Source organism: Entelurus aequoreus, linkage group LG09 (assembly GCF_033978785.1).
Source record: "Entelurus aequoreus isolate RoL-2023_Sb linkage group LG09, RoL_Eaeq_v1.1, whole genome shotgun sequence".
NCBI classification, from domain to species: Eukaryota; Metazoa; Chordata; class Actinopteri; order Syngnathiformes; family Syngnathidae; genus Entelurus; species Entelurus aequoreus.
The window spans coordinates 21,276,773-21,299,659 of record NC_084739.1 but is presented as its reverse complement, the minus strand read 5'-3'; the positions used below and the strand labels follow the sequence as shown (position 1 = coordinate 21,299,659).

General features: G+C 38.5%; 1 protein-coding gene across 2 annotated transcripts in view; it reads left to right on the top strand.

Moving 5' to 3' along the window:
* Positions 1-22,887, top strand: part of lmbrd1 (LMBR1 domain containing 1) — a 109,581-nt gene that overhangs the window by 84,431 nt on the left and 2,263 nt on the right. For both annotated transcript variants that reach the window (XM_062058309.1, XM_062058308.1), the window contains 2 exons: positions 950-1,025; positions 20,145-20,236. In XM_062058309.1, the coding sequence (XP_061914293.1) occupies positions 950-1,025; positions 20,145-20,236 (168 nt within the window). The remainder of the gene's footprint in view (positions 1-949; positions 1,026-20,144; positions 20,237-22,887) is intronic.

Below are 22,887 nucleotides of genomic sequence, written 5' to 3'. Positions count from 1 at the left end.
TCAATCTTATTGGGGGGAAAAATCGTCAAAACTTTGCAACATTTGCTGCAACTTTCTGAAAAAGCTGCCGCAAACTCAGGCATTTTAATTTGTGATAATCACAAAAAAAGCCTGCGAAATTCTACAGGGACTGTCTAGTAGTCAGTTTTAGTTAAAGTTAAAGTTAAAGTACCAATGATTGTCACACACACACACTAGGTGTGGTGAAATGTGTCCTCTGCATTTGACCCATCCCCTTGTTCACCTCCTGGGAGGTGAGGGGAGCAGTGGGCAGCAGCGGTGGCCACGCCCGGGAATAATTTCTTGGTGATTTATCCCCCAATTCCAACCCTTGATGCTGAGTGCCAAGCAGGGAGGTAATGGGTCCCATTTTTATAGTCTTTGGTATGACTCGGCCGGGGTTTGAACTCACAACCTACCGATCTCAGGGCGGACACTCTAACCCCTAGGCCACTGAGTAGGAGTGACGGTTAGAGCTGTACACTTGCTTACTTTAACTTTATTTAAACTTTAGCAGCCCGGATCGCTGTCTGTTATCTGTCTTACTTAAACTGTTCCCCCTGCACCTAGGAACATTTACATTACAATTTGATTGTAACTTCTGTTGCCATTGCTTTATTTGGAAAGGAGCTCAGCACTAAACTGAGCTTTGTTGACTGAGCCTACACAAAAATGTTGCCCGGCATACTGCACAGAAAAGTTTGTTTGTGGAGAAAAGGTTCATATGCGTAAGCATATTTTTGTTTGTCAGTGGTTTGTTTATGAAAAAAGTTATTGTAAGGAGGGGTTCGTATTTGGAGGTTCCACTGGAGTGGCATCGTGTGAATTCCTGGTATAATCAGTAAAGTAGTATGGTTTTTTTATTGAATGGCTCTGTTTTCACGATTCAGCCTCATACACGTTTATCTAATGCTTTTAATGTTATTTTTTCCTCTTTTGTTTCGATCAGAATCCCTCATCAGGCCTTACGTCGGGGAATGCTTCTTTTGGCACGACAAGGGTCTGTGATGCCGACGCGCCCGAGGGTGAGTGTGTCATCTTTGCTTGTAAGGTAGCAGCGGTCTAATAGTGAAATGCTACAGCATCCCGCTGCACATTATCAAAGATTAATTCCTCACAAGCTGAGGTACGATAGAAGAGAGCAAGGCCATGGAAGTGTACAACAGAGCTGTTTCATGTAGAACACAGCTCAGTAATCTTTATCGCCATCCATTATTTATCAGTGAGAATAATAACAAGGACAAATAATTTACTAATGCAGTATGTAGCCTTTTGCTGTCGCCATGCCAACACTTATTACGGCACATCAGTCACGACAAACATGCGGCTACATCTTAGCAGGGAGCTTTATAAATATGAATTATGCATTTGTCTAATGCTTCAGTCACACGGAGCACACATAATACAATTGTTACTTTAGTTTAGAAATAGATATAGGATAAGTATACTGGTAGTCACAATTGAATGCAAGAATACTGACATACACAGTAATTTAATGTAAAACGAGGCAGATAATGCATGGATATGTTTAAGTTCATTAATTATATTTGACGTCTCACTCTCCTAAACTACATAACCACATAATTTACATTGCACAAATAATTAGCATAACTTGGACAACATTATTTTGATTGCTATTTTTTATTGCGCCCACTTCGTTCCTACTTTTTTATATTCCGTATTCACACAGTGTATAGCAATGCACCATACCGGGGCTTTATGGTATTGTATATTAAGAAACAAAACATTTCAAATCTAAACACGTGAGGTTCATTAACATAACAAGAACCCTCCTTTATAAGTCCCAGGGCAAGAAAGTTTGCAATGACTAGGAGGATTAAGCCTCAAAGCTGTTGCAGATCGTATTTACTTATTCAAAAAATAATGTCATCGCTGCTATAGAACGATGAAAGGCATGTTATGATTTGTTTAGACTTATCTGGTGTGTTTGCATGGATTTCGCCTCTTTCTCCCTCTTGTAAGTCAAAGCAGTCATGTTCCATAGTCAAGTAAATAAGACTTGCCCAAATAAATCATCTGATCCAGCTGCCTTCAAATAAACAACAAAGCTAACATCAATGTTGACTTGCTTGTGTACTTTAAAGACGTCAATGCTGCTTGGTATTTTAGCACGTCCACGAGAGAACAGCATCAGATGAGTACAAGATACTGTACTGTGTATTCCACAAAATTCCTCAAGTCTAAAAAAAATATATATATATAAAAGTAATCCCAGCAATAGCTTTTACAAAGTTGAAGTCAAACCACAACTCTGATGCATGTTCACATCCTAAGTCGTAATACCTTATAGCCAATGACTCCTGTCTAATTCATTAGCACATTCACAATAAACTACAACATTGAATACCCCAGTACTAATCTTTTTACCTCAGCGACAAAAAATGTCAGTTTTCCCAAAAAATGCCGTAAAAATAACTTAATAATTTACATAAAATAAATATCAAGGAGTAATTTTGTTTTGCCAAAAAGCTATGAATGTGAGGGGGTTGCTTGTTTTTTTTATAATTTTTTTTTTCTCTCCTCCGTCTTCAGCATTTTATTGATAGCCCTGTTCACCTGTCAGAATTGTTGAGCCACGCGTTCTTGGCCCGGTGGCCAAGTCGTTACAGGAAACAAGTTTTTGTGTGCTGCAGCCGATGCAGTTAGTGCGCTAATGACAAAGACCACTGTCCAGTATCTACAAAAAGTTTTCATGGTGACTGTGTAAAATGGCTGAGGGAACTTCTGCAGTGAGTACGAGGCCTGTCAACTTAGTTTGAAACGGTTGGACGACGAAGAGGCTACGACAAGCGGCCTAAGACGGTGTAAGCAAACATCCATTACGGCAGCAAGACCTCAGGTCACTGTATAGTTTTTTTGGGGTTATTTCATCGGTTCAGCAACGGGATATAGACAAAAGCTCAGTCTCCGCAAAGCAGATTTTCAGTAGTCCAGAAGAAGGCGCTGTCTACTTAAACCCAAATATTTTTTTAAAACAGATTATTGCATATTGTTTTAATCTTTGGCAATTTGAGACAATTGTTAATTGACAGTCTACGAGTAAGAAGACTTCCTTCACTCGACTTTCCAGCAGTTTTATGCGTTTAAATGTGTAAGATCTAAAAAAATCACAATTGCAGTTTTTGGAGGAAACATTTTATTGGGATTTTTTTCAACTCGTGCAGCCCTCACAGGAAACCACTCTCTATTAATCAGTTTTTATCATTTCAAATGAGCCAATTTTTCAAAACTACCTTTGCCTGAAATTTTACAACATACTGTACATATATATTGTTTTTATTGTAATCCTTCAAAGGACAGTATTTGTACATTACTATATTCTAGCTTAGGTTTTTTTTTATACATAAAAAAACCAGACAAGCACTTTCCTTTTTTTAATATACACACTGTTATCTAAAATCAATGGAGACACACTATTTCAGTAATAGGGGTGACATTTTTGTGCATGTTGTACCTCAACTTATAAGTATTTTGAGATAGGAGCTGTCTGTTGGCTTATCTTCATGCTTTAAAAGGGAACTGCACTTTTTTTTAGAATTTTGCCTTTTGTTCACAATCATTATGAGAGACAAGACGATGGATGTTTTTTTTTTAGTTCTAAATATTTAATAAATGCAATCATAAGTCCGCTTACAATGGAGCCTATGGGAGACGTTCAATTCTGCCTATGGAGCCCCTTAAAAACATCCAAACATCTCCATTGAGGTTTTATATACATGATGTAAGTATATATGTTTAAAGATTAAAGATTAAAGTACCAATGATTGTCACACACACACTAGATGTGGTGAAATTCGTCCTCTGCATTTGTCCCATCCCCTTGGGGAGCAGTAATGTAGTAACGGGCACATTTATAATAACATTTAATATTAACGTATTTTGATCATTTTAAGCATAAACGGCGTATTAATTTCAAAAACGCATCACAACCTTTTTTTTTTTTCTACGTCACCGATTACTGCTCACTACAGAATTCATGAGAGACAGCAAACATAATAAAACATCACTTACTGTAAAATGTCTGCTGTCACTGGGATGCCGACTGCTTGGATGTTCATATTTTCTCATTTAGATGAGTCGGGGGGGGGGAGTAACAAGCGCTTTTCGTGTCGTCCTCGCCAGTTCCATGTTCTAAATGGCTGTCAAAGTGTCCCAACTTGTCGGAGTATATTCTCAGCAATCTACTGTCCAGGTTAGATGCATGATTTATGATCAACAATAAACTTACAGGGAGCGAGGAAACAGCAGACCACTCCACAATGTAAACATAGGGAGACACGGAAGTGATATCAGCGCCGTTATAAATAGTTTGTCTGTGTTAACGCTTACAAATAACAATATTACTTATACTGGGGTAATATTAAATTCAGGAAATGTAAATTGAGTATTGTTGGCGCTTTTTGAATGGTTATCTGATTTTTGGGGCAGAATAGTGGAGATTCAATTGGCTCCGCTGTAAGCAGACTTTTATTTATGTTTATTTAATATTTAGAATGCATTAAAAAAAATCCATCCGTCGTCATGTCTTTCATCATGATTGAGAACGATAGGCAAAATTCCCAAAAAAGTACAGTTCCACTTTAAGTTGCAAGCATAAATTTGAGTTAATAGCCTCCCCGCGTAGTAAATGTCAAATGAACGCCGTAAGATCCGCCCCAACATCCGGTTTTCCTTGCTAGAAATGCTAGCCAGCAGAATCGGCACCGTACTGAAGGAAGAGGTACCAGCGAAATTGGCCGATATTTATCTTATGAAATTATGAAGAAACTGCTGATGGTGTCCAACAAACTTTAGAAATCTCTTCTCCCAAGTATAAATGATCAACATTTAGAGCAGCACTTCTTGTCCAAACTCTCTGCCCTTTGACAGGGGTACATTGATTACTTTATAAAACTACTGTAGTTTTGTAGTACATTCTATTGTCTTCAGAAACCTTTATTCCTCTCTGTGGGGGAATTTTGGCATTTGTAGCACCAACAGAAAAAGGAGGACAATAAAACAAACACTAATATATTTAATGTAAGGAAGCTGGTGATTCTGATAATACAGAATATATTATCTGTCTTATTTATGAATATTGTATTTTTTTTTTCATACAATATTATCTAAAAGTTAGTTTTTCTTGTTAAAAGGCATGTTACATTTAAAATGTTGGTGTTTTGGGGGTAACACAAACAGATTAAATTGAGTTCAATTGATTTCAATGTGCACTGTTTTGTACGCCTTGTACACCTGGCAATATTACTACGTCCTGCTGCTTCCAACTTTATTGTGTGATGTCAGCATGAAACAGCACCCCTGTTTGCATTCAATACAGTGACAGTCACAACTATATGGATTTTCTTTATGTAGTTGGTTGTTTGTCTTTTCTGCTGTCTCTCGTTCAAGAACAACACTCATTTACTCTCCCATGGCAATTACACATATGCCAAACTATTTCGGCTGTATTGTTTGAACCTGGAGGCATAGCTACAATTTATGTGTGGGTTCTTGGCAGCAGGTGATCCTCATAAAATAAAAACACATGGAGGAATGAAGTCATTTCTGTAAGGCCAAATGACAGGCATCTACACAAATTAAATTGTGCATAATTGTTCCCTGTTGTGTGTAAGCTTGTTTTTATTGCACTTAATAACAGTGCCATGGTTTCATGAATTCAAACTCAAAGTGCAAAATATATCAGCCCAAACAGCACAATGTTGGACTTTTTCTGCAAAAAGAGTTAAAGATAAACTCAGGCCCAAAAACAATAACCAAAGCATCCCCTTTAAAGCCCCTATGAAGTGTCCAGTCGTATTTCTCATGATGTCAAAGTTTTCTGAGCTTGCGGGCATGGGATCCAATACTGCCCACGACATGCTGTGATGTTTTTATTCATTAATTCATGCCTGCCTTTTGCATTAACACTGTTTAGTAGTTTGATTATGTTTTATTGTGTTATAGTAAATTTAAAAATGTATTCTTCGCTGTACCTCCTCTACTCAGGATGGTAGCAACATCTGAGGAAAATTGTGAGGAAATATCATCAGAATCTTGTTCTGTGGCAAGAAAACTGATTTAATCTATGCACTTAAGGCAATCCCTCTTTCTGCACAAAAGCTTTAACAGGAGACGTCTCTGTTACGAATAAGTGGCATTACATTACATTACATTACTCGTATTACAATTCATGTTGTTTGCTGTAGTGTCACTCAGAAGTAGCCTAAGAGTTTTCCCCCCTGATAAATAACTCATTTGAAAGACATGCTATATCCCTATCTTTAAAAATACTTTATAGACATGCTTCAAATTATAACGAGATGCCCGCCACCACCCACGCACGCACACACACATTCTTGTATTTACCTACTTGAGACCTCCGAAAAATGCCTATCTCTTAAGGACCATCCTTTCTAGATTTATAAAGATTTGTATTTACAACATTACTGATATATATATATATATATATATATATATATATATATATATATATATATATATATATATATATATATATATATATATATATATATATATATATATATATATATATATATATATATATATATATATATGTGTGTGTATATATATGTATATGTGTGTATATATGTGTATATATTCTATGTAAATATCAATCAATCAATCAATCAATCAATGTTTATTTATATAGCCCTAAACCACAAGTGTCTGAAATATAAAAAATACAATTTGTAGTTTTGTTTTTATTTTCTTGTAATTGGTTTTTAATCTTCATTATTTACTTCAAGTTATTACAGTATGTCTCTATATACATATTTTATTTTTTGTTATTAATGTTGGCCACTTGTTATTACATATGTTGGCCAGAGGGGGAGCACTTCAAATTTGTACACACACTTGTTATTTCTAATGTTGACCAGAGGTGGCACACTTTTAAAACCGACACACAGTCAATTTGAAAAATCCCTCCTTTTTGGGACCACCCTCATTTTGATAGATTTCACCACCAGGGGTGCAAATGAGACATTCTCCATTAGATGCACTGGTTTTCCGTATTGGGACCATGATTTCGGTCCTCACCTGTTCACCGGTCCTCATATGGAAGGTACTTTTCCTTGTTGATGTTTCAAGAAGTGTAGAAATACAAGAACACACACACACACAAACACACACACACACACACTGATAAGGGCTAGTTGCTGGAGAGCTGCAAGCTTCTTAAACAACATTGATACTGTATTCCCTCAAGCAAGGCACCTAACATACAGCTGCTACAATAGAGGTTCCCCATTAGCTTAGTTGTTACCAGCTCATTATTAATTTATTCATAATGACAATTATTTCTTACTAATTAGTGCCTAGGTTCTTTTTGTATCTGACATTATCATAATGGCAATTATTTCTTACTCATTACTGCCTATGTTATTTTTGTATCTGACATTATAATAGTAAAAACAAGTTCAAAATAAAACGAATCGAAGGTTGAACAGCATGTTTGACCTTATAGGTTCCACTGTATGTTTGGCCCTTAGTGAAACTGTACCACTGTATTTAAGGCTAGAAGATAAGTTGATAAGATTGTCTTTTTTTTCCTTCAGTTTTCTAATAAGGGCCGCTATCATTTAGAATAATGGGGTCTTCAATTTTACCTCCAGTGCATTGTTTATCCATCTTTAATGATCTCTCCATCTTTCAAGAAATTATCTGTCCATACCTTTTGTTGTCACCCCCTCCACTGTCACATAAGTGACCCCCATTATCGGATGCATTATCTCCCTTGCCAAGCTTACGGTAACAATGATCTTAATGACATGCTGTGCCTGTCTTGCACTCTGAAGCCATTTTCAACTTGAAATCAAAATTGCTGATTTGTTCATAGCATTTATGTGAACGCTAACTGCTTAAATTGTTAGAGCCACAGCAATGCCCAAATTAACATCTGCCATGTTTTTTGGACGGATTTGAAAGACATCATACTTCCGTATTTCTTGTTCTGAATCCCTGTTGTACATTTTCCTACCATTTTAATTTTACAGATAATTAAAACATGTGTATTGTGTTTTTTTTTTTTAAACTAAAGTCTGGCTTTTTCTGTAAAAGAATAAGGTATGGTATAGGGCTGGGCGATATATCGAATATACTCTATATATCGCGGGTTTTTCTCCGTGCGATGTTCAAGCAGGAAGATGTTGAACAGACAACTGTAATATGTCAAATATGCGGCAAAAGCGTTGCTACAAAAAGTAGCAGCACTACTAATTTGTAGCATCATTTGAAAAGTCACCCGCTAGAGAATGAAGAGTGCTTGAAACTCCGCATGTCCGGTCACACCAACAAAATGCCAAAGCCACTAGCACTGATCCAATTGAGCCTGGCGTCTTCCATTTCCAGATCAACACCGTATGAAAAAAATAGTCAACAACAGAAGGAGATAACGTCCGCAGGAACCTACCACATAGCGAATGACATACACTATTTGATTTCCTATTATGCAGCTCATTTTTATTTGACAGTTATTGAAATATCTTGTGTGACATCATGCACAAAAGTGCACTTTATTGGTTTTAAACTATTGTAGTGGCGTTCTGTACAAAAAGTGCACTTTAATTTAGTGTTTTGATACATCATCTTAGTGACATCATGCACAAAAGTGCACTAATAGCTTGTTTTAAAATGTCTCTGACAATCTTGCACTGTCTGTTTTGGAAATGACATGAATGTTTGTGCCACTGCTTAATGTTTAATAAATACAGTTTTGGTAAATTGACTTAGTTGTGATTTCCCTCTCTGCATGAAAGTTTAAAATTAGCATATATTAATGCAGTATGAACAAGAATGTTTTAATGTAGACACATAGAATCATCAAACTGATGTGATTATATGCATCAAGTGTTAATTCAAGGCTAAGGCAAAATATCGAGATATATCTCGTGTATCGTGACATGGCCTAAAAATATCGAGATATTAATAAAAGGCCATATCGCCCTGCCCTAGTATGGTAGCAACAAGCGACTTCTAGCTCATGTACGCCACCACAATTCATACTACACAGCCTCATAGTATGATTTTTTTTTTGTATTTTTAGTCCTATTAGCAATAATAATGATGCGATGCTTGCAATAAATACAATAAACATTCTGTAGATTCTGTAGCATATAAATTCATGGTGTAAAAATTCAATGTCAAAGTTAACGCATGTTAAAAATTAAAGTATTGCGTTACCATAAATGAATTAAGATTAACCGCAGTGATAATGTCACACGCCAGTGTGGTGATAGAGCCATGTGCTCTGCGCCCTTCAAAACAAACTCTGAAATAACTTTTGATAAAACTGAGGTAATTAGTTAGTATTGCTGCAACAAACTGTCTTATCATCGGCGCACATGTCGTTTAAAATAGCATCTTAAAGCGAACCGTGAACATGAGGATGGCATTGTTAGCATGAAGGCTAGGACAACATAGTATGCTGGCTGAGTTTATCTGCATTTAGATTATTTAAACAATGCCTTTTCAAAATGGACAACAACCGCACGTAGGACACACCTGTGCAGGCCAAGTGCTGCAAGATGTCGTTCATGTGGCCAACTAACGTCGTAGAAACTAGAGATAGTTTGTACAAAAAAGAGATTGGCCATGTCATCCAAAAAGGCAAATAAGCTTATTTGTTAACCGAGGTTTTGTAATCCGATGAAGCCCAGCAGAAAAAACAGACCATAACGGAGGAATCGAGAGGTGTGTCTTTTATTGACAACCGTCTTGTCTCCTCTTGCCAACACACTGGCTTCTCGTCACACACACACACACACACACACACACACACACACACACACACACACACACACACACACACACACACACACACACACACACACACACACACACACACACAAAAAATAAATAGCAGCGCGACATGTCACATCTGGTCTAACATTTGTTTAAAACAACTGGTTAAACTAAGGAAGATTAAATGTTATGTATGGTGCACTGTGTAAAGTTGTTTGTGGGTGTCTTAATGACATTATCTATTAATATGCTGTACAGCTGTAACTAGTTTGCTTTATTATTGCAGAGACTTTAGAAATGTGCTCTTAATTCTTACTATACTTACTGTCGCCAAGTTTTGAGCAAATCAATGAATTGCAGTTCAGTAAAACATAAAAAAAATAATTCCTGTATAACATGTTGGAATACCAAATTGCATTTGTATCCAAATATTGGGGTATTTTCTTAAGCAAATTGTATTTGTGCAAGCAAATAACCTGGGATCAATCCTGATAAATCACAGATCATAACAACGATCACTTGACAGCCCCAGTTTTAGAACAAGTGAGTCACCTGCCCACCCTGACCGCACGTCCCTGGTGTAATGTATTTATTGTAAGGGTGACATCATCATTACCATTATACAAGGTTTCTTTATTTGTACACTACCATTCAAAAGTTTGGGGTCACCCAAACAATTTTGTGGAATAGCCTTCATTTCTAAGAACAAGAATAGACTCAATCTGCTCAAAGGAAGGTCAGTTTTGTAGCTTCTGTAACGAGCTAAACTGTTTTCAGATGTGTGAACATGATTGCACAAGCGTTTTCTAATCATCAATTAGCCTTCTGAGCCAATAAGCAAACACATTGTACCATTAGAACACTGGAGTGATAGTTGCTGGAAATGGGCCTCTATACACCTATGTAGATATTGCACCAAAAACCAGACATTTGCAGCTAGAATAGTCATTTACCACATTAGCAATGTATAGAGTGTATTTCTTTAAAGTTAAGACTAGTTTAAAGTTATCTTCATTGAAAAGTACAGTGCTTTTCCTTCAAAAATAAGGACATTTCCATGTGACCCCAAACTTTTGAACGGTAGTGTATGTCTTGCTGTATTTATGAATGTGTCTGAGTGCTAATATGGAAGAGTAGACAGTGTATCCAACAAAGAGACTGAGCTTTTCCTGGAAAAGGACAGCTGCATGTACTTTGTAACTTTGTCGGTGCCTCACCGGCCATAAACCTCACCACATGTCACCGATTGCGACACATTTTCTCAAGGGACAATACTGTAGATATGAAACGTGGATATACTTCAGAGTATTAGTCAGTGTACAGCTTGTATACCAGCGTAGATTTACTACAGAATAAAAATAACTCAACACACGCCATCATTCTCTGAATAGCAACACAAGCTATTTTGTATCGGTGTTAAACTCCTAGTGTATTGATTTATGGTTTCAACCACCACCTAAATAGCAAGCAGATATTACCATAATTATTCACTTAGTGTCACTTACGGACCATAATGCAAATGAGTTGTCTGAAGCAGGAGGTGTATCAAGCCCCTTTAGGATCGGGTTTTCAAAGATGTTTTGATTAGAAAATGTCACTTCTAATTTTGTTTTCATTTTTAATAATTGGCTTAAACTGGGCTGCTTGTAATTGCTTGTCAGTCATAGAGGGTTAACCCATAGATGCAGCTAAAAGTGCGATGCTATGAATGAACATTCACTACCTTTTTGAACAACTTTATGCTTTAGATGCGCATGAAAGAGCAGACGAGCTGACATAATGACATTTATGATGCCATTGTGCCTGAAAATGGAGGAGTAGAGTCGTCCTTTTACACCAAATGGTCACTTTTGGTGGAGCGTCATCAATAAAACTGTAATGAGAAGGTTTAGATTTTATGACAGCTCTGTATAGGGAACGTCAATATCCTTAAAACGGAATAAAAACATTGCTACACAATGCTTGTCGAGAAGCTTTTTACCCCAAACTACAGTGTGTGAGCATGTTTTAAGTGCTCGGGGTTGAATTGTGAGATGAAAGTTATACATAATGCATGACGCTACACGGGGCAGCCCTCACCAAGATACGGAAGAGTCAGGGTGAAATTACCTGTACTCGCACTGCTGCCCTGCACCCGTCTCAGAGCGCACTAATGATTTCAAGGTGAAGCGGGTCAGCGGTGTACATCATAATATATTTGGGCAGGCCGCTGTTGTGAACCATCTGTATGGCCCACTCTCAGCCGTACGAGTTCATGTGAGCAGCTGCAGAGCTGCAGATGGCCCAGGAAAATGGTGAGGTTATCGGGATGAATATAAACAAGCACGCTCAGGTGTCTGATGATGTTAAAGATGATTGTTGTCGTACCTTCGGAACTCCACTCTCATAAGCTTTTGTTTTTCAGGTGTGAAGGGTTTTCTTCTTCAGGATGCTATTCGAAGAGTTCTGAGTTGTTGGTTTACCATAACAATCTTCCTGTAGAGTATAATGGAAACTAGGAGCAGGGAATTTTTCGTTTTTAAAGTATCTTTTTAACATTGTTAACGGACACAGCGTTTGCTAGACATTGTTAATACTCCAAAAAAAGGGCAAATTACTTTACCTATGTACAGAGCTATAACTTTGACCCGAATACATTGCTGCCTCTGTTTTCAATAGTAATCTCTTCTGTAAGTTCAATCAATCAATCAATCAATCAATGTTTATTTATAAAGCCCTAAATCACAAGTGTCTCAAAGGGCTGTACAAGCCACAAGGACATCCTCGGTACAGAGCCCACATACGGGCAAGGAAAACTCACCCCAGTGGGACGTCAATGTGAATGACTATGAGAAACCTTGGAGAGGACCGCATATGTGGGTAACCCCCCCCCCCCCCCCCCTCTAGGGGAGACCGAAAGCAATGGATGTCGAGTGGGTCTGACATAATATTGTGAAAGTCCAACACATCAGCGAAAGTCCAGTCCATAGTGGGGCCAGCAGGAACCATCCCGAGCGGAGACGGGTCAGCAGCGTAGAGATGTCCCCATCCGATGGACAGGCTAGCGGTCCACCCCGGGTTGGGAGCAGAGTAGAAAAGAAAAGAAAAGAAACGGCAGATCAACTGGTCTAAAAAGGGAGTGTATTTAAAGGCTAGAGTATACAAATGAGTTTTAAAATGAGACTTAAATGCTTCTACTGAGGTAGCATCTCTAACTTTTACCGGGAGGGCATTCCAAAGTATTGGAGCCCGAATAGAAAACGCTCTATAGCCCGCAGACTTTTTTTGGGCTCTGGGAATCACTAATAAGCCGGAGTTCTTTGAACGCAGATTTCTTGCCGGGACATATGCTACAATACAATCGACAAGATAGGCAGGAGCTTGACCGTGTAGTATTTTATACGTAAGTAGTAAAACCTTAAAGTCGCATCTTAGGTGCACAGGAAGCCAGTGCAAGTGAGCCAGTATAGGCGTAATATGATCAAACTTTCTTGTTTTTGTCAAAAGTCTAGCAGCTGCATTTTGTACCATCTGTAATCTTTTAATGCTAGACATAGGGAGGCCCGAAAATAAAACGTTACAGTAATCGAGACGAGATGTAACGAACGCATGGATAATGATCTCAGCATCGCTTGTGGACAAAGACCGAATTGTAAAAAAAAACTAATAAATTTTTCCCTTAAGAAATTATTTGAATTTGAATAAATTGAATAATTTCCATTACCGACATCCAAAAGTACTGTATTAACAAAAACACATTTTATACAGAATAATTATAGTTTTGCGTGAAAACAATGCAGAATACATATAAACGACTAAATTATATGTTACCTTTTCGTTTACCTTTATTGAAAACAAATGGAAAGCCAAGCTTTGTACTTTGCTCTAAATGTTTTCTTAATTCTCACCTTCTCTAGTCAAGTGCTGCCACTTACAATTTTCTTTGGCCCCATGACGGCTTATTTTGCAGTCACCAATGCGTAGGATGCTTTGTTTGGGCACTCCATTCCAAGGAATGATGGGTGAGCAAATAGACTATTTTTTTACGCAGAATGTTTGGGGGTACGATAACCGAGATGGATTTGGTTGCAAAAGGAATTATACGAAAATTGGGGGATGCGAAAATGGAGGTACCACCATACTGTATAAGACACATAAAATAGGTTGTCTTATACAGTCGTACCTCAACTTACATACTGAATAGATTATATTACAGAGCTCGTAGCTGAAATCAACCTCACCCGTCGAAATTAATTTAAATTCAATGGAAGCTGAGTCGTGGGTGTGGAGCGGGGGAGGCTAAAGAAACTGGACCACAGCTAATAGTTTCCAATGGTTAGAAAACAAAGTTGTGTCCATCTCTAGCTATAAGCTTTTGCTAGCGAGTAAGGCCAGATGTTGTGGGTCAGCTCTCATGAGGTTAATTTTGGCATTCGCTAGACCAATTAGCAGCGGGGAGGCTCGTAACTCTTATGCACACAACTTCAAGCAACAAGCAGAGAGAGCTTGTATCTCAACAATCTCGTAAGTTTAGGTATCACTGTATTAGGCTCTCAATGTATACATGCAAATCGACAGGTGGCGGCAAACGACTTCTACCCAACTGAACCTGTGAATTGCAGTCAGCTTGCTTCACATACAATACCAGTCAAAAGTTTGAAGACACTATCTCATTCAATTGGATGCAAATACAAACCTCAGGTATTTAGTCTTGTTCTTCTCTTATCATGTTCCTCTCTAAACACGCATTGTTGAGGCTGCCCTTTCTTTGGAATACATGTCAAAATAATCCCAAAGAAAAAGGAGTGCACCAATCAACTTTATTAGGTTTCAGTTGTAGTCTCCTTAAATGAATAAATGATAAGTCGCTGTGAGTTATTCCAGTGCTGCCTCCTTGTTCGGCAGAAGTTTAGTTGTGCTCTTCATGGGGTTCAAGTAGTTTGAGTAGCATGTACTAATGCTCCATATGGCTCTCAAACAGCCACAGAACATGCAGTTCCTCATGCCAGAAATGATTGAAACCTTGATCGGCGGTGTATTGGAATATGTTCTATATACTGGATGTTACTTTTTCACTGTGCTTGGCCAAGTCTATTAGTGCATGATCTTAAAAAAAGGTTATCAAAAAAAGGAGTTATCATGCAAAAAGAATTGGAGGTCCTGGTGATATTTTTTCTTGCGCCTGCCAAGAAAAAGGGATTGGCTCATTTAAGAATCTTTTCCGTTATGTTTCGCCAGATCAATAAATCATCACGTCAAAGTGTCCCTAGCTCTTAAGCAAAAAGCTGTTTCCGAGGCAATTACACATTTCTTTTTGAAATCAGTAAGTCTTTGCTACTGTTTTTTTTTGTCTTCTATATTCATGATAATTGTCCCATAAGTGTTGAGGTAAATAGTTGTATTTTCATAGCAACACTTTTGTAATCGCCCAAGCAAAAGGAACATATAGTAGTACCACAACTTACAGGCTCAATTTGTTCCATGACCAAGCTCGTAACTCAAAACACTGGAATGAATTAAAATCAATTTATTACATGCCTAGCCGTCCAAAATATCACAATGTTAACATGCAACAAACTTTAAGATACAAAGAAAAAGTTAGAAAAACAATACCGTAGAACAGGGGTCGCCAACCCATTGATCGCGATAGACCAATCCATCTTTGGGACTCTTACCGGTCAATTGCGAAATTATTAGGAAAAAAAAGTATTTATATGACATCAATGACACCCAAACCCAGAGAGTGACCAACAGACCCGCCAACAGGTACACTACCGTTCAAAAGTTTGGGGTCACATTGAAATGTCCTTATTTTTGAAGGAAAAGCACTGTACTTTTCAATGAAGATAACTTTAAACTAGTCTTAACTTTAAAGAAATACACTCTATATATTGCTAATGTGGTAAATGACTATTCTAGCTGCAAATGTCTGGTTTTTGGTGCAATATCTACAGAGGTGTATAGAGGCCCATTTCCAGCAACTATCACTCCAGTGTTCTAATGGTACAATGTGTTTGCTCATTGGCTCAGGAGGCTAATTGATGATTAGAAAACCCTTGTGCAATCATGTTCACACATCTGAAAGCAGTTTAGCTCGTTACAGAAGCTACAAAACTGACCTTCCTTTGAGCAGATTGAGTTTCTGGAGCATCACATTTGTGGGGTCAATTAAACGCTCAAAATGGCCAGAAAAAGAGAACTTTCATCTGAAACTCGACAGTCTATTCTTGTTCTTAGAAATTAAGGCTATTCCACAAAATGGTTTGGGTGACCCCAAACTTTTGAACGGTAGTGTACACATTTTAACCCCTGAACACACTCGCATGCCTCGCCTCACAGCTTGCCGCTCTCGACACTGCGACCACACCGCCGAGCGCGACCGCACCCTACACCCGTAAACGCGTGTTGCATGACTTGCACAAAAATCATCGAGCTGCAACAATGCATCATTAAGGCTGACTGTTGCAATTCATTGGACATTTTACAGCATCAAACAACTCTTCCCTCAACCACAACCATCATCGCTCGCCTGCGACGGAAAGCTAACAAGCCACATTGTATAAATCTTAAATAAAAACAGAATACAAGGATTTGCAAATCCTTTTCAACCTATATTCAATTGAATACACTGCAAAGACAAGATACTTAAAGGCCTACTGAAACCCACTACTACCGACCACGCAGTCTGATAGTTTATACTGTATATCAATGATGAAATCTTAACATTGCAACACATGCCAATACGGCCGGGTAAACTTATAAAGTGCAATTTTAAATTTCCCGGGGAACGTCCGGTTGAAAACGTCTATGTATGATGACGTTTGCGCGTGACGTCAATGGTTGAAACGGAAGTATTGGGACACATTGTATCACAATACAAACAGCTCTGTTTTCATCGCAAAATTCCACAGTATTCTGGACATCTGTGTTGGTGAATCTTTTGCAATTTGTTTAATGAACAATGGAGACTGCAAAGAAGAAAGCTGTAGGTGGGATCGGTGTATTAGCGGCTGGCTGCAGCAACACAACCAGTAGAACTTTGAGTTGGATAGCAGACGCGCTATCCGACGCTAGCCGCCGACCGCATCGATGATCGGGTGAAGTCCTTCGTCGCGCTGTCGATCGCTGGAACGCAGGTGAGCACGGGTGTTGATGAGCAGATGAGGGCTGGCGTAGGTGGAGCGCTAATGTTTTTATCATAGCTCTGACGAGGTCCCGTTGCTAAGTTAGCTTCAATGGCGTCGTTAGCAACAGCATTGCTAGGCTTCGACAGGCGGCACAGCATTAACCGTGTAGTTACAGGTCCAGTGTTTGGTTCGGTGTCTCCTGATAGTAGTATTGTTGATCTTCTGTCTATCCTTCCAGTCAGGGGCTTATTTCTTTTGTTTCTATCTGCATTTAAGCACGATGCTATCACGTTAGCTCCGTAGCTAAAGTGCTTCACCTATGTATTGTCCATTTTGCGTTCTCGACTCTCATTTTCAAGAGGATATAGTATCCGAGGTGGTTTAAAATACAAATCCGTGATCCACAATAGAAAAAGGAGAAAGTGTGGAATCCAATGAGCCCTTTTACCTAAGTTACGGTCAGAGCGAAAAAAGATACGTCCTGCACTGCACTGTAGTCCTTCACTCTCACGCTCCTCATCCACAAATCTTTCATCCTCGCTCAAATTAATGGGGTAATCGTCGCTTTCTCGGTCCGAATCGCTCTCGCTGCTGGTGTAAACAATGGGGAAATGTGAGGAGCCCTTCAACTTGTGACGTCACTTTTTTTATCAGCGACCAAAAGTTGCGAACTTTATCGTCGATGTTCTCTACTAAATCCTTTCAGCAAAAATATGGCAATATCGCGAAATGTTCAAGTATGACACATAGAATGGATCTGCTATCCCCGTTTAAATAAAAACATTTCATTTCAGTAGGCCTTTAACGTTCGAACTGGTAAACGTTGTTATTTTTTGCAAATATTAGCTCATTTGGAATTTGATGCCTGCAACATGTTTCAAAAAAGCTGGCACAAGTGGCAAAAAATACTGAGAAACTTGAGGAAGGCTCATCAAACACTTATTGGGAACATCCCACAGGTGAACAGGCTAATTGGGAACAGGTGGGTGCCATGATTGGGTATAAAAGCAGCTTCCATGAAATGCTCAGTCATTCACAAACAAGGATGGGGTGAGGGTCACCACTTTGTGAACAAATGCGTGAGCAAATTGTCGAACAGTTTAAGAACAACATTTCTCAACCAGCTATTGCAAGGAATTTAGGGATTTCACCATCTAAGGTCTGTAATATCATCAAAAGGTTCCGAGTCTGGAGAAATCACTGCACGTAAGCGGCAAGCCTGACAACCAACATTTAATGCCCGAGACCTTCGATCCCTCAGGCGGTACTCCATCAAAAAACGACAGTGTGTAAAGGATATCGCCACATGGGCTCAGGAACACTTCAGAAAACCACTGTCAGTAACTACAGTTTGTCACTACACCTGTAAGTGCAAGTTAGAACTCTACTATGCAAAGCGAACAACACCCAGAAACGCCGCTGGCTTCGCTGGGCCCAAACTCATCTCAGATGGACTGATGCAAAGTGGAAAAGTGTTCTGTGGTCGGACGAGTCCACATTTCAAATTGTCTTTGGAAACTATGGACGTTGTGTCCTCCGGACCAAAGAGGAAAAGAACCATCCGGATTGTTATAGGCGCAAAGTTCAAAAGCCAGCCTCTGTGGTCTCCTCAGATCCCAAAAGTTTACTGAGTGTTGTTAAAAGGAAAGGTGATGTAACACAGTGGTAAAAATGCCCCTGTGCCAACTTTTTTGCTGTGTGTCAATGCATGTTTTTTGGTTTTATTAGTAGTGTAAAGCACTTTGTTGCAACTTACTTGTACACAAAAAATGCTATATAAATACAATTTGATTGATTAAAATACCTCCTTTAGCAGACTGAAGAGGACTTCAAAAATCTTTTTGGTCTGTTCTGATTGGCGTCTTTCCGTCTCGTTAGATCCAACATGCACAATGAACCGAGGCACAGAAGGTGAGAGTGTTAACAAGGTGCATAACTTTGGCTCCCAGGTAGCAGCGAGTAATGGCGTTGAAAAAGCGGATATTCCCCATTTATTCTCAGTGGGAAGGCTATAGAAGCTAGACTGCTGCTCATGGTTTTATTGGGATCCTCCCTATTAAGGGATTATTTTATTCTAAGGCTGTCTGAATAAAGCAAGGTATTTAAAATTGAAGATGAAAAATATGTTATATACAAAGGAGTAAATACAAACAGTAGCAATACTAGAACTGGAGAGAAGTCCGAGCTGTCTGAAGTCTGAAAATGGTCGCTCTCCACCAATGCTTAAGTCATCTTTCTGCTACACCTTGGTGGAGATCGAAGCCGAAATTGTGTTTGTGTTACACACACACTCTGTCCACTCTCCCTCGTTTCTAGTACTTCCTCTGTAACATAAATGAGATACAATGTGTTTATTGTGTGTTATATAAACATTCATTGGTATGTCCTTGAACATGACGTACTGCACATGAAGTTAGACCCAATGTACAGTTCACTTTGCCCCAAGGTTAGAAAATATTCTCTTACCAGTATCCAATCGTTGGAAAACAAAGTTTTTTACAAAGCAAGTAAGACCTCATGTTTTTTCCGGCGTAAATCATAAGGTAACTCTCTGATGTACCATTGTAGGGTAACTCCTGTCAATAACATTAAAATGTGTGGACTTCATGGTATTTACAATCAGTTTATAATCCTTTTGTCTTGTTGCCATTGTAACAATTTGGGGTCAAATGATATGGTCCAGCATTGTGTAACTGAGTTGTTTACAGTGTTTGTAGTATTATTTTTTAATAAAACAGTTTAAAGCCACCCTTTGGTCAAAAAGCCAACATGTGAAGCCATGCTTTTATGTTTTCAGTCTGGAACAACATACTTTCATCTGTATTCACATTGACAGAGACATTACTTTCCTCTTTCCTACGACCTGCTTGTCTTTTCTGTTTTACTTCCGTTAACCCAACAGGACAAGACACTCCTTTTGTGTTGTAGTGGTTTAGTCTCGCATAGATAGTGTGGGGATTATACACCATCTGTAACTACACTACATGTGTTGTTACTGCACATTACACATCTGCTTTCTGATATGTTAGACAAGAACTAGATTTCCCTTTGTCTTTTGTTTTTCTACTCTACATTTCTCATGTTTGTCTTTCATTTAAGAAAAAAACATTTTTTAGTAAACACATACCTAACTTGGAAATCCCAACATAGTAACCAGTGAGTAACTTGCAATCTGATATTTCATACCAATGCATAAAACAATATTAAATGTGTGATCCAAAAAAAGTAGTTAGTATTTAGTATAACATTTAGGTGTTTGTGTGTGTGTTTTTCCAGACCAGTGCATTGTGACAAGATCCTACCTTTTCCTTCACAAGTTTTGGTTCTTCAGTACCATCTACTACTTTGGTAACTGGGCCTTTATTGGGGTAAGTGCAACAAACGTTGAATGTCTTTTTTCTCCAACTTCTACTAACAACAAACCCAGCACACAATGTTAACTCTATCCATCCATTTTCTACCGCTTGTCCTTTTCGGGGTGGCGGGGGGTGCTGGAGCCTATCTCAGCAAATATTACAATCACTTATCATATCCGTCATGTAAGTTATCGTAGTTCCTATACAGTAGATATTTTAACTGTGAGCAATCTGTTAACGCATATTAAATAGTATTTTTGTGGAAAATCTAATCAACTGTAATCACTTTTAATTGTATTATTATTCTAGTAAAGAGTCGGAAAAAGATGGGCTGCCTTACATCCGGGGTCTAGAGGTTTATATATGCAAATCAGCGGGTGCAAAAAAGAAATGCTACATATTTACAGTCGTGGGCAAAAGTTTGCATACACTTGTAAAGAACAAAATGTCATGGCTTTCTTGAGTTTCCAATCATTTCTACAACTCTTATTTATTTTATTGCAGTGCAACTTGCCAATGGACATGTAACCAAATATTAACATTGCTGTAAGTATACTTTTGACCCAGCAGATTTGGTCACATTTTCAGTAGACCCATAATAAATTCATAAAAGAACCAAACTTCATGTATGTTTTTTGTGACCATCAAGTATGTGCTCCAATCACTCTTATCACAACAAAATAAGAGTTGTAGAAATTATTAGAAACTCAAGACAGCCATGACATTATGTTCTTTACAAGTGTATGTAAACTTTTGACCACGACTGTATATAGCAGTATTATAAAGTATCATAAGTATCATAACAAATTAAATGATCCCCTATTGGATACATTTTATGTTGAACTCGGTTTACTTTTTATATATTTTATAACTAAATGGGTGCTGATTGGTTGGTTGTGCGCACCTAGCATCCATAAATGTGTTGAAATTAGGGCTGTCAAAAATAACAAGTTACATCGTGATTAATCACAAAAAATATTGCATTAATCATGTACATACGCAGAATAATCACACCATTTATTTTGACTACATGCTCCTTTAACCACGGACGGTCACCTGTGATTTCACTTCAAAATACACCCAGAATGGACTTAAGATGTTACCAAGTTTTGAGCAATGATGCATTTCAGTAAAACGCCTTAAGATGTTCCAGTATTACATTTTGACAAAATGACATATGTATCCAAGTATCAGGCTTTTTTTAAAGTTATTTTAAAGTATGCAAGCGAGTAATAACCTGTGATTAATCATGTTTTACCCAAATTCAAAAGTGTGATTAATCCGATTGTAAAAAATGAATTAGTTGAGATATAAACCGGAAGCAGTAGAAATGTGCAATCCACACATGAGCATACCAGGAATATATTGATATTTATAAAAATCAATCAACCTGCGACACCTGCAATCATGATGCAATGGTTATAGGATAGGATAGGATATGATAGGATAGGATAGGACTTTACTGTCATTGCACAAGTACAACAAAACTATGTTTTGCACAAACCCGTTCAAGATTAGACAAACAAACAGTGTACAGGGTTACAGAACAGGAACGCTGATGGGTTGGCAAAGGCGCCCCGTAAAAGATGAGAAAAAGGCAAAAACGTTGGGGAAGAAGATGAGTTAAAAAAATACAATCTAGACTGGGCTCCTAAGGGGGCCTAATCTGGAGTGGGAAAAAACCTCCATGCCTTGCACACATAAACATGTTACATATATTCACGACAACTCGCAACAGAGGGGCGGGGAGTTGGGGCCCTGGAGGTCGACTGCTGCTATGAAGCCCTGCCAGCCGTCCATCACCCCGAGGGGAATCAAGCAGTGGTGAAGACTTGGGGTGGGGGACGGGGGGGTGTGTGTGTATATGCCCATTGTCTTGGGTGTGTTGATGTAGTGTTCATAGGCCTGGGGCCATTCTGCATGCAAGCAAAAGTTCAATCTAGGTGCCGTTGAGGAAGGAGGGAGGTCAAAAGCGTCCATCATTGAGGTGTCCTCTGGGATGTTTTCAGAACAGCCTGTTCCTGTTGTTTACAGTGTCAAGGCCATTCGAGGGACTCAAATCGTAGATTAGGATGTTTGTTTTCCGCGAGCAGACATTACAATGGCTTGTCTGTTCTATTCACCCATGCCGGCCCTCATATTAAATTTTTCCTTTTCAGCAAGCTTCTCCATGATGTGATCCATCTTGCGGTTATCAATGCATCATAAGAACGTTCTTTGTGCAGATGATTGCACTATTTAAAGGTGCTGTTCGCAACTTGCTCACGGTTACATCTTCCAAAGCAAACAATATGACAAGAACACCATTGGCTAGCTTGTGTTACCATTAGTGGTTTAACAGAACACATTTGTTTGACAATTGTCTGTATTTTTCACAGTTACTAAGTTTGTCTAGGTAAATGTTTTACAGGCCCGAATAAAATGTTTGCGGTCACTCACCCGGTCTCGTCAATATGTACGCGCAGAAAGCGAGTGCACCCATACAAAAACAGTCCAGGAGAAGCAACAGAAAATTTGCAGTGTTGTTTTTGTATTGATAGAATATACATTCAATGACAGCTAACACTAGCTATCCAAATCGCTATTATTAGTTTACGACACCCAAAGCTAATGCGTGTGAATGTGTTAAATACGTACGTAGTTACGTCCTAGAAGCCGGAAAA